General features: G+C 42.6%; 1 protein-coding gene across 1 annotated transcript in view; it reads right to left on the bottom strand.

Annotated features, from left to right (window-relative positions):
- The window catches only part of LOC134634773 (partitioning defective 3 homolog), a 351,935-nt gene that overhangs the window by 166,450 nt on the left and 171,788 nt on the right, over positions 1-13,697 (bottom strand). The window contains exons 10-12 of the mRNA XM_063484142.1: positions 12,955-13,142; positions 7,981-8,120; positions 7,363-7,491 (exon numbers count right to left, since the gene is read on the bottom strand). Coding sequence (XP_063340212.1) covers positions 7,363-7,491; positions 7,981-8,120; positions 12,955-13,142 — 457 coding nt within the window. The remainder of the gene's footprint in view (positions 1-7,362; positions 7,492-7,980; positions 8,121-12,954; positions 13,143-13,697) is intronic.

The following is a 13,697-nucleotide window of genomic DNA, read 5'->3' as shown; positions in this document are numbered from 1 at the left end:
TCAGGTACAATGAGGAGGCTGGGCGAGGGGCGGAGAGGCGAGCTATTACACAACACCAAAAGGCACGATGCTGCACAGCTGGCAGTGACAGGTTGTAAGTGTCTGCGAACTGATGTTATATGTTCTTCACTCAGCGATCCAGCACATTTTGACCCAGAGCTGACGCACTGGGACTATTCCCCTTTAGGGAGTTTTCTAATGAGAAAGCTCATTAACAGACTTAACAAAGTCTGTTTCCATGAGGGCATCTGAGGCCAGATCTATCTACATCATGGCGAATGCATTACGGCAAGTGGCTCTCAGTGAGGGGTGCTGACTGACTCTCACTGTGAGCGACCCAAAGACAGGGGGGAGAAAAAACAGACTCATATGCAGGGCCTGACTTGACGCGAGGTGTTTCTGCAGGCGATTCGGGAAGCGATTTCATCTCATCAGATGGAACATTAAAAATAAAAGGCTACTTTCTAAGTGTAGCTGGCAGCCGGGAATGTTTGCAAAGGCGTTTCGGTTGAACCAAAGCGCAGACGCACATCACGAAGCAGATGTCTCTCATTTTAAGCTAATGGTGGATAAAAAGCGCTTCGCTATGTCCAACTGCACACACACACTTCAGTTCATTATGCGTTCTGGAAACAGACGCTGAATCCCCTTCGGGAGAGTAACTGTGTCGCCATAAGTGGCCTTTAACTACCTTGTTTATCGGCGTAGCACAATGCTGTGGTGCACCCTCCCTCTTCTCTGCACTGACAGCAAGCATAATTATGGGAACAGCTGCTCAAAAGTGCTAAACGAAAACAGGTGGCTTCGACTCGACTCGACTCAGAGACTGTTAACCGGGCTGGCATTGTCTTCAACCATGCTTGGCATTATTAGCCTTATTTATGACAGCACATGCTTCCAAAACTGTGCACTTTGATCGGAAAGCGTTTCTATAGGAGGCAAATTAATACGGCAAAGGACTACGCTGGGAGACGGTGTTGGTGATTAATGAGAGAAACACAAGGGAAGAGGAGAAAAAGAAGAAGCAGGAAGAGGAGGAAAGTGTGATGTGATAAACATCAGAGAGTGAGGGAAAAGTCGGAGAAAGTGTCCTGATGAGGTTTGTAGTGCCATGGTACACACACTGGAGGCCTTATCCACCAAAATCACTGTGGTCTGTCATCTCAGAGACATTTTTATGCATAAAGTGAAAGCCAAAGCAACCTCCGAGATGCAACTGATGCTGCCAAACTGTTCTGCAGAACTCTGACTGCACACTGCCAAACCGTGGCATTCCAAATGTTCCATCCAAAGGTCTTTTGAGCAGTTCCTGTAATCAGATTTCACCCGAGATCCACACATTAGTATTATTAGAGCAATCTGCAGGATTACGTCCATTTACCTTCTAGCAGCTGGGACTGTTTTGAAGTCATATCATAAAGGGAGACCGGGAATTCATTACAAAATTGTGAATACCGGCAAAAAAGGTTGCAACACCTTAAATTATAAAGTCCACTAAGGAATGATTAATCATCTCGAGTCCTTCGCCAAGTTTCACTTAGGTAAAATAGCTCTGGCTCTGTCACCTGCTGTGATATAAATAAGCTGCTGAAGAGACGCGCAAGAACGATTCTGTCTCTGGCACTTTATTATCAAAAGTTTCAGTGAATTACTTCACCCTTACAGTCACTCGAAATTTAAAAAAAAAAACACACATTACTTTAAGAGACATCTAATTATATTAGCACCAAAGATGTTTGTCATGTTTTGGCATGGCTGTGGGTAGCACATAGCTTAAGATAAGCACATAGCTGTTTATCACTGCTTCAGTGGAATATGCCAAATGGTTTATCTAAAAGCTGCTCTGTTAAAGTGCTGAAAGACATGAGCCAGAGATGAAGGTTGAAACATTTTTCATACAATATCAAAACAATTTCATCCTGACCATCTCTGCCAAACGCAAGCAGCTGATTCGCCATTATATTTTAGATGCATCCGTGGCCAAAGACAGAAGGATTACTGTTCTGTTCTCGCACTTTAACATCCCATGCAACCTGTTAAAAATGACAAAGGTTCGTTCTGTGTTGAGGAGTGTATAAATAAATGAGGAGGGATTGAGCTTGGCTCTGACAGAGCAGATCTGTGTATAATTTAGTTGCCTCCAAAGACAGGGGGTTGTGTTTTGTTTGCCTGATATCAATTCATTTCTCCCTCTACCGACTCGGTAAATGGATCTCTGCAGCAGGGAAATCAATACAGCTTCATACGTCTGTTCTTGCCTTCCAACTTTAACACGGGCAAATCATGAGTGGTAACCTTACTGTACTGCAGGCACTACAACAAAAGCCAACTGTGAACGAGTATTGATGATGACCGCTTGATTTTTAGAGAAAAACAACAATTCGGAACCTTGTATCCATCTATTTTAATGCAACCGTGCTTTTATCACTTCATGTATGCGATCGTTTTCAGAGACCTGTGTTTAATATAACACAATGTTTAAATGGAGTAGTTCTGACTGCCTCGATTACAGCACAGTGGTCAAAAACATAGCAGGCAGAATTTGAAACCAGGCCACCGGGGTGGGCACTTATGAAACAGGCCATTAGTCTGCTATAATTGTAAGCAGCAGTGTCACGCATTTGTCTGCGCGTCCTCAGTATTCACATGAGCCATAAATTCGGCTGTCACATCAATCTGAGGCCAGAATTAATCGTGCAATTAAGATTCTCATTGCTTGGCAGATATAGCCACTAATGGATCAGTGACAAGTGCGATATGATCATAAAGAGGGGTTTTTAATGCACTGTTTAATTGCTCTTATGTGGTCGGCAGTGTTACAACAGAGGCTACACAAGCCCATTTGTTCTCTGCAGTCCGCACTGCTATCTTGGAAAGAAAAATGTGCTGCTGTTGAAGGGTCACGCAACGATGTAAGAGCAGGAACGGGCACCGTTATTATGGTGCTTGAATGCACTGTGTGTGACTCAGAAGTTTGTGGCATTGTTTAACACTTTACCCCTTGAAAGCGTACTAGGAGTTACCTTTGAAGCTCTTTTCTGAACTGAGAGATTTCTGTCATATATTTCAGGCTTATAGGACAAAATGAGCGGGTTTGCATCAGAAGTCAGTGAGTTCGGAAACTCTTGGAAAACTATTCTACTGGTCTTCATGTTTTTATTGATATACTCGTCATCAAGGGCACAAAAAAGGTTGTCAAATGTCTTTATGCAGGAAAGAGTTAACATATATTTAGTGCATGGATCACTTTCCGCCAGCAATAGCAACAGGCTAATTCACTTAACTAGAGGCAGGCTTGTTTCAAACGAGTGATTTGTCACTAAGCACAGACGCCCCGTGCTAAATGTCCTCCCAACTCCTTGTTTATGTAATAATAAAATGTTGCAGATTATACTCCTCTGCTTTTACTTTGCCGTGTCTGCTCGAAACGACACGCAGGCGACACGTGACCGAGCTCCGCCACAGGTGACAGGGCACGGACGGACGTCTTTAGGCAGTGCCTCGTTTTTTGACTGCCGCCGTTGCTTGTCGCACAACGAAGCATGACATTTAACTCGTTGTTATAGGAGGAAATAAATAAATAAATACAAAGCAGAAGCCAGGATTACAATATCCACTATGAAAGCAAAGCACTGCTCGCAGCTATAAGCACAAACGGGGCCGCACGCCGGGAGATAAATGGCTACAATAAATAACATCTACTGTGCTATGTGTGGGCTGCGTGTAGTGTAGATGTGTCTTCAAAATGCATTTAAGACTACCGCTTTGGGGTTTTTAAAATGTGTATGTGTGTGTGTCTGTTTGAGGGGTGGGGTTGCAATCGACCTCTTAACCTTTAAACTCTTCTTCGCATCTCATTCTCTTACTCCATTTCTTAGTTTCTTTATCGAAGACACAAACTTTCTCCACTTCCTTTCACCTCTAATACGAAACAATCAGAAAAAGTTGTGAAGACACGAGTGCTCACAAATAATTCATAAAGCCTTTCTACCTCCAAACGCATAGGGGGCACTAATTCATCTGACTTCCAGCCTTTAATCTCTTGCCTTGAAATCACTGACTCAAACTCCCAGAGCTGTCAAGGCTTTTTTTTTCTTCTACCTGCACCTAGTCACTGATCGGAGCCTGCTACTGCATCTTGAGTTTGAGGTGAACTTTTCTCTCTGTTTCAGCATTTCTTTCCTCTACACTTAAAGGCCACGAGGTTCAAAAGCAAAGAGGTAAAAAAACATGACAACAAAACAAAATGCGAACAGATCCACTATCCTCTAAGACATGCTTAAGGATGAAGGAGGCTTTGTAGAGAAGAACTTGGTGTCTACAAACAAACTTGTTATCGATGAGCCCAGAGTTTAGTCAAGGTTGAAGCACCTTCTTTGATAAAATATATTGTCTCTGTCTGAATATATTTATTGACATCCCTGGAGAGGAGGAGGGGCAGGAGGAGATGGGTGGAAATAAGCAGCAGTCGCAGCCGCATTGCCCCATTTTTCCTCTATTACCATTTAACCTTTTCTCCTTCCTGCAATTACATATTTATTGAAAGCTATTGAGAGCTCCCGCTACTGCTACTGAAAGCATGTCAAAACACACCCTGACCGTGGTAATTAAAGATGCAATGCGAACATGCTGGGAGAGTAAATTAATTCCTCTGGGGGCGCAAGCAGCACGGGTAGCACACGAGCAAACATCTAAACAAAAGGAGGCACGAAGGGATTTCCAATGCTGACATTAAACGTCAGAAGGCAAATGTCAACTAGACAAAAAGGTCTGGGGTTTTTTGTTGTTTTGTTTTGTTTTCATCTATATGGCTGTGTGTGTGTGTGTGTGTGTGTGTGTGTGTGTGTGTGTGTGTGTGTGTGTGTGTGTGTGTGTGTGTGTGTGTGTGTGTGTGTGTGTCACTCATGCTGAAATTTAAAAAATCATTCAAAGAACGACAGGAATGACAGCCCACAAACGCTCGTCTATAGGTGCGCCATTATGTGTGCCCTACCAGTGGAGTGTGTAGCAGAAATATATGCACGCACCCATCACCCACCTATCCACAGTGTGTGACAGAGGAGGCAATTACCAGCCACAATTTTCTACCATGCTTTATTTGCAATAACTGTCACCGGCAGAGCCTTGGCCTCCTTATCTGATTTTTATGAACATACTTGTAGGGATTATTGAGATTTGTGAAAGCACTGCTGGGAAATGTGAAACTGTGTGTGTGAGAGAGAGAGAATTTTTAAAAAAAGGAAAAGTAAGTGAGACAGTTAATCTGCTATGGAAAGTGATGAAATATTAACCAGCAGTCTCGCACAGCGTGTTGGTCAAAAGACGGAGAAATCAAAAACAAAAAAGAAAAAGGAGATTATTAGACAGGTTTTGCACGATGGATTTTTTTTTCTAATCACATCACGCCTGAGGAGCTGAGAGTGCGTAGCCGTCAACCTCTCATTCCACAACACTCATAAGCAGACGAGCCACGGGCAGGCGTGCATTTTTTAAAAAGCCCTCACAGTGTCACTCAGCTGCTGTCAAGGCTGCGTGGATCAGTTTGGCGTCTACCTCCAGTTAGTTTTAAGTATTTAGTTTATTTTGTGTGTGTGTGTGTGTGTGTGTGTGTGTGTGTGTGTGTGTGTGTGTGTGTGTGTGTGTGTGTGTGTGTGTGTGTGTTTTTTAAAGAGTCCAGTTGGATAACGTCAAGGTTACAGGTTTGATGCTAGCAGTGGCTCCTAGGTGATCCAGAGAGGTGAAACGCACTGCAACTTTAAAAAAAACACCAGCAACTAGAAAAACAAACAAAACACAACAGAAAGAGACAAAATGCTGCAAAAGCTCACAAAAAAAGAACCCTGAGAAAACAACAGGAGTGTTTTCATCATGTGACGGAACAACAGTGATGAGCTAACAGTAAACGGCTAACAGCAAACATGTATCTACAGTATTACGTCAATCACGAAAACACAATTTTTTTTAAAAAATGGAGGAAACCACATCTTTTTGTCCCTCAAGACATCGATCAATCCTCCAGTTCTTTAAGCATCTTGCCATTGTCACGTTATTGAGTTATTGAGTTTGACCTCTCAGGGCCACCGTACCTAAGCCATGAGGCAGCATCAAAAGTGCAGCATACTTTATAAACGTGTGAGGCATTTTAAGACGGTACATGACCTTTTGGGGACTTCCTTAATAGCAAGAGAACTTTAACATGTGCTCTTGTGCCAACTTCCTAAATCTGAAAATTACAGTGAGAAAAAAATGAAAGTATAGCTGGTGTGTGGACGGAGAAATAGCATATTAAAAGAGCAGGCTACTGCTTCAAAGGGCCATTATTCCACAGGTTGAACAGCTCCTATTGCGGGGTTAACAGCCAGGGTGCCGGGCTGAGTGCTGTGGTAAGGAGTGAGGCTGGCATCAGTAGCCCCTGGCCTGCCAAGGTGCTGTGACGACTAAGCCTGCTGTCACAGACACAGAGCGCAGGCTGGACGGGGGCAGTAGCCTCACCATCTGTTGCGCGACAGCCAAAGTCACCCTGTATGTAGACTGTGTGGCTCACTGGGAGGGTGTGTGTTTGAATACGTCCAAAGCTGTATTTGTGTGCACTTAGACACACTTAGGCACATCATTTCAGAGTGCCTGTGTGTGCATATAATGGGTCTGTGTGTCTGCATGTCTGTATGTGCTAAAATGACCATCTGTGTGTGGAGAGAAAAAAAAAGCATGAGCCACAATTAAAGGGGGGATCTGTACATGGAAAGTTGAATATTTGTCCTAAACCGGCAACTCGGAGTCAACTCAGAGCTCAGAGGCTCATATTTTAGAGAGAAGAAATCCTTAAGTGGACAGCAGCCATCCACTAGCATTAATAATGAGAGACAGAGTTACACAATAAACAAATGAATGTTAAATTAAAATCAGCGCAGACAACATAATTTTAAAAAATGACAGAAAGATGGAGAAGCTGATGGATTAGAGGAGCAGTTAAGGGAATATTAGTGCAGGCACCATGACAAATCCATGCTCTGTACAGGATGTTAGACATTTAGTGACATTTACCAGATTCCTTGAGAGACTTCATTGAATCAAGTAGGATATGCTTTATCAAACTGACAATGGGAGTTTGGCTAATATCCACTGAGAAGTAATAATGGCAACGAGTAAGAGAAATCCTACACTGTCTCAACTAGTTTCTTGTTCTCCCATTCATGTGTCAAATTCTTATTTTTTATTACAGCTATAAAACTATAATTGCAAATAGGCTGAGAAAATCACAGCTTTTCCTGTGCAAGTCCTCTCAAACTCTCTATAAATATCAACATTTACCAAACAGCTGAAATCTAGAAAACTCTTATGAGGTGCTGGCTGGGCACTGACCACTTCTCGGGGCAGCAGGGAGTCCTCTGGGCGAATCACCAACAGGTTCACGGTTCCACCCATGGGTGTAGCTCGGAGCAGGGCTACCACCTCTTCCTGGCTTTTACCATTTAGGTCCACCCCACTAACCTGCATATACATATACACATACACGGAGTCACGAAGCGTAAAAGAAACACAGACTTACAAAAATAAATGTACAACAGATACACAGTTGGAGGCGAAACTAAACTCACTTTTAAAAGGGGGGACTATGGCCTCCACATAACCTTTATGCAGATTACCCTGTGAGCCAGTTGGAACTGGAATTAAATATGGGTTATTTCCCCCTCAAGGGAGCACTCGCTGATTTCCATGTCAGTCTGACTGAAGTATAATCAAAATATTGTTCCATCTAACCACATTTTCTTAGAAATTCAAAACTGCAGCTGAATTGTTGTAGCCAAAGGGAACGCAGCTTATTCGACTCGCTCCAACAAAGGCTCAGTAAGACTGAATTTAGGAACAAAGTCACATCAGGAAACGAGTAATTCGTCTCTGAAATAACACGCAATCTCACAGAGCACACTCGCTGAACACTGTGTCATGGTTAGAGGATGTTTGACAGTGCTGCCTCACCTCCAGCAGCCGGTCTCCAGCTTTAAGTCGACCGTCTTGGATGGCGGCGCCTTGAGGAAGGATGTTTTTAACGTAAATTGGAGCACTGCCGCCAATCGGGACATCTCTGGATGTGATGCTGAATCCGAGACCCTCTGGACCTAGTTAACAATTGAAGACACTTAGAAAGGTATTGTGACATTTTACAAAGCACAGCTCATCACTTGTTCTTTTCTTTCCTGGTGCAAGCATGCCATGCTGTGATGTTGTCATTTGGTAAGCTTGCCAGCAGGGTGCTCATGATCGGCAGTAAACTGAAAAACTGTTTGTCTGTCTGTTGTCATTTTCTATTACCCCTAAAACAGACTGCTCAATAAAATTTAAAGGAACCCTTTCTAATCAGAGCAAAGCACCAAGTCAGTTAAACTTGAGGGATATTGATTTGATCAGTTAAGTAGCAGAGGCGGTTGTTATTCAGCAATGAGACAGCCCCCAAAACAAGAATGGTTTTACAGGTGGAGGCCACTCACATGTTTCCCTCCTCATTAGTTTTGCATTAGGCTAGAGTCAGTGTCACTACTGGTAGCATGACGTGATAGCTGGACCCTATGGAGGTTGCACAGGTAGTCCAACTTCTCCAGGACGGCACATCAATGTGTGTCATTGCCAGAATTTTTGGTCACGTCAACATTGTGTATATGTAAGAACACGGGGGCCACACAAACTACTGAGCGCCATCTTGAATTGCTACAATCAAATTTCAGTAAAATGGTCAAGACCAGCGGTCTCCAACCTTTTTTGCGCCATGGACAAACCGGCCTTTAAGGTGTTGCGGATAAATACAACAAGATAAAACCAGTACAGGTACCAAAAAAATAGATTTATTCAGAACACATGGGAAAAGACCCAGGGAAACCAAGTTAACGATAAAAACGATTAAAAAAATAACAACTGCTGGTCTAGGCTGCTGCATTATTTTTTTTACTTTGATTTTCATTTTATTTCCATCAAGCAATGCGGCATCCAATCGTTCCTAACACATTACCCTGTCCAAATCAGCATAGACATCAAGCATGATTTTTTCCCTTTCTCTTTGAGATCTGATGTGTTTTAAACATTTAATTTTTTTGAGCTGTGAATAACACTGATATTAAAGATCTGAAGCACAAATAATGCAAATGTTTTTGTTTAGTGAAGAATCCCAGAAACTCTGAATAAGCTTTAAATGTCACTAAGGAGCAATTTATTTATGACAGCGACATTTTCAATTTCTGGGTTTAATTTTAAAAGTACAGAAACATACAAAGTGTATTCTGTGAATAAATACTGCTAAGGGCATACAACTTTTTCCCCATCATTAAATAAAGTAACTTTTAATCCACTAAGCAGGAATCAAATGATGGCCTTCCACCATGTCCTGAACCTCCACGAGGTAATACAGACATTCCTGCTTCCATGCTGGCATTTTTTCATATTTCCATGATTGGGTGTGTCTTGAACTCTAAACATAGTATCAGTGCTATGAACCAAAATTGAGTGTTTTAAATGAATTGAGTGTTTTTAATCACGGTCAGATTAAAGACCAGTTAAGAATAAGCAGAGACAAATGAATGATTTATGGATTGGGAAATGCATTAAAACTCTGTTCAATATCCTCTTAAACTAAAGTGCAGGACACCTAAATAGTTAAAGTGCTTATTTCTGAATCTTCCCACACTACACCATGTGCCAGATTTTAAACCCAAAAAACCCTCCAGAGTTTTGGTGCAAAGGCAGGCCACAAAGGCTGTGTAAAAATCATGTCTGGGTCAAAGCAGTCTTGGATGATATATAGGGAGCTTGAGGTTAGCCTAATGGAGAAAGCAGTGATCACTGTGTGTGCACTCAAATTTGTTTCTTAGCTTTGTATATTTAAAGGAAAATCCTCTGTCTCTTCCAAGTGCAGTGAAATTTAACAACCACATGTGATAAAAACACTTCGGGCATCAGCTATGCAAAGCCATTTGCTTTAAGTTTAAGGGTTGACCTTTAAGGTTGCTCAAACGAATATGAATTGATAGTCTAAGAGGAATCAGGCAAATACAATAACAGGTAAATAAGAAGATCTCTCCACTCTAACCTTTTCTGCTGACCAGAGCCGTATTTTTCAGATAAAAACATGACGTAGTTCAAATGTCAGCTACATGTGATAAACCGTGCAAATGCTGCGTGTCAGATTAAACTAGATGAGTCATTAAGAACGTCTTTCAGAGCGGCGGTTAAGATTCCACCATGCATAACCTAGCTGTAGGCATTTCCAGCAGTCAAGTTGGAAAGTCGTGTTCTGCGGTTTTAGCCGAGGCTTTTCTGACGCTAACAGCGGTGATTAGTATTCGTGTCAAAGTAGCTGCTCATTTCACAGAGCTGTCAGCACCTCTGATGGTTCATCATGACCTACTTTTCCCTGTATGTCTATTTAGCAGTCTGTCGTCTCCCTGACAGTGATGCCGCTGATGAACAAGGGGCATTAAGAGTGAGGAGCGCGGCTGGCAACTTTCTCCTGGCTTCCACGCACAAATAAACTTGCGGAAAGGTGATGAAGAGATCACTTTGAAGCCAGAAAGTTGAGCTGCTGAGGATAACGACGTTCTATGATCTGTCCATCACTGCTGAGCGAGAAGTGAGCAGACAAAAATAGCTGTCATCGTTTATGTTGAATATTAAATGCGCAGTTTGACTGCCAAACTTTTAAATACCAGATCCCACAGTTGCCGTGGAAGGTTCTCCACTTAGTGCAGATGCTAGTCTGTCTTCAAACGACTGAAAATAAGAGGGGTAAACAAATGCAGATGGCATTTAACACAGATGTATCACAGCTTTTGATTATATCCTGCCTTTTTTCAAATCCTCGCCATGGCGGTTGGGATTCCCCTTCCCCTCTGACCCTTTTCACAAACTGCCGCCCAACACGCATCCCAAATCCAACTCCGGCCCATTATAAGATCCCGCTGTTCAAAGTCTACAGTCAGCCAATTAGGAGAATACAATCTCTAAATATTCCTGCGCTAATTAACCACTGATGTATTTATTTTAGGTACCAGACCAGACCGGGGTAAACGTAATTGTGTCCCTTTCTGGATTAGCTGAAATCCTGGCTCCAATAAGCCAATTAAGCAGCAAACATGAAGAGAGGCTGAGGCACATTAGAATGACTTAATGGGGTGCGTATGTCCTTTTCGACAGCAGTATTTGATTAAGGCACTCTTGTTAATTTGCCATTCAGGATCTGCTCCTGCCACTTGGAACTCTGAGCCACTTAGGCTGAATCACAACAATTACAACGAGCAGACAACAAAACCGCCGAAGCCCTTCTAGAAGTGCATTAGCGTGATGGCAATCAAACGGAACCGTCAAAATGGATTTCAGAGGCGCGTTTCCCTCGACTCAGCTGTTTCCTAGTGCTCCGTTAAATTCCCAGTTTAACAACATTTGGACATCTCCATCTGGAGTTCACAAACGGCTTCGAAGTTATGTGCCGGTAAACTCCCACTGAAATCACAAGCAGTGATCTTTGAAACCATTTCTGTTACTTGGGTTATACTGAAATATTTCATAGTGACTATGAAGCCATGCAGCTGGTGGATATAAACTAAACTGAAGGCATCAGCCTGGTGCTGGAGTTCTACCAACATCTTTCCGGAAATGAGAGTCGTGTGGGGAAACTTTATCATGTTATAAACAAATAAATATAAGTTACACTTCAGCTCCACAGTGTAGAAGAACTGTGCTGGCAGTGCTGGGAAACTTTGCCAAACATGTTAGAGCAGCTTGTGACTGCACGTCCCCAGAGTGGGTCACGTTTACCCCGTGCCGCAGCCCTCACTTTTTCCCGCACCCTTCCCTGAAGCTCATTGCTAAGGCCTCGGTGCCAGCTTTCAACTAAACATCTGCTCCGGCAACCGAAAAAAAAAAGGAGCAAAAAGGAAATCGACGGAGTCGGGACATCGCCTTAGAACTGCTTCACTCTGCTTCCTACTGTTCGCTAATTCACATGAAGATGGCTAACCGGTGGAAATGACACGGCTTGGCAGCGAAGCCACCACAAAGAAATACAACTGCTCCGGTATCAAAGGTCTGTCCAAGTCCACAAATAAACCCAGCTCAGCTGGAAGCAGATGGATTGCCGAAGCTTAACCACAAGACCGCGGTGATGTACTGTAGCATGAACGGATGAAACCACAAACTGTTTTCAAGACGGGGCTGATCTGTGTTTGCTTTCGGCCTTCTCGGTTAAACAAAGCGAGGCAAGAGGAGATTTTTTTTTATTTCCAGAAGGATTTCGGTTGCATTAAGAGCCCTTTGACCTTTTGTTTACTCTGGAAATTTTAAATGCTAGAAGGTGACAAGATATCACCTTTATCGCACTTAGTAACGGGGTTGACAGACATAGAAACAAACAAAGAGATTATTGGTCAAATTAATGAACCACTTTAACGCTGTCACGTGAGCTGCTTTAGGATCAGCATCTTTCGTGTCTAACTGCAAACTTTCAGTGCATTTAAATGTTTAAATGCAGAAGTCTGTCTTGTGAAGAATATACTCTTTGACTCTGGAGTTTTATCAGATATACAGGGCTCTTCCCCGGCTTTCTGCTGATAAAGAGCGGAGGCCGATGTAATCTGCCAGTGGACAGGCTGACAGAAATTTTGGCAGAAGCAATTCTGAACTCTAAGAGGAAAAAAAAAAGCCACTTTTTAAAATTTTCCCATGGTTAGAAGCAAGGTCAACCCCCTGTTAAGCCTTCCCCAAGAATTTTCCCACTACTTGCTTTGAAACATACTTTATTAATATGATTATCACACATATCTCACTTAATAACACAAAAATGTCTAAAAAGCAGATCAAACATGGCGGGCTCATGTCACCATATGATGTCAGCACACACAAATTGCAAACATGATTCTGCTGGTTTTCACTCCTACAGCACTGACCTCGTTTCGCTACTATCTCTCTTACCTTTCTTCAGTTGGACGTTGAACCTGCGACCTTTGTTCTTTAGGTAGATGGTGCTGGGGGCGTTTGTGCTTATCCTGCGCTGCAGGGAGGGCGAAGGGGCTGACGGGGTCCTGGAGATCAAAACGTGGGGTGGAGTGGCAAAGCGTCTACTCGAGTCTGGGGTGCTCCCTGCCAGTGAGCCATGGTGGCTACAGAGACAAGGGTTCAGAGTCGTTACATGAAATATATATTCATCGTCAGGCTCCTGTAATGTAATGTATAACGTACAGTAATGACTTTTCACCATTAAATAATAACAGTATTTGTAGCAAGAACCTTTTCACTGGCACAGACGGAGGATTGATCGTTCTGTATAACTGACATTATGACCACAAACACAAACCCACATCTTTGTCTTTCTGGAACTAGGCCAGCGTTTTTACAACAATTAACAGAAACCAGAGGCAGATAAAACAGGCTTTTGACAAGATGATCACCGATGCAGACTCAGAGGTCTAAGGTACAAATTACAATTAGGCTGCTCTCTTGTCTTTTTTTTTGCGTAGCTTTTAAACTCTGATGGATTTCCAGTGAAAGTCTTTGACTGCTGCAATTACAACAGCACTCCCTTTCACACACATCAAATCTGTGGCAGCTTTTTAATTTTTCTTTTTTTCTTTGATTTATTGATTTTTCTTTGTTTCATGTATGAGAACAGTGTGAATGTATCTTGGGTAGAAAAAAAACTATTCAGTAACCATTCA

The sequence above is a fragment of the Pelmatolapia mariae genome, linkage group LG9, assembly GCF_036321145.2.
Source record: "Pelmatolapia mariae isolate MD_Pm_ZW linkage group LG9, Pm_UMD_F_2, whole genome shotgun sequence".
NCBI lineage: Eukaryota > Metazoa > Chordata > Actinopteri > Cichliformes > Cichlidae > Pelmatolapia > Pelmatolapia mariae.
Note: the sequence above shows the minus strand (reverse complement) of the source record. Positions and strands in the feature narration are given on the sequence as shown.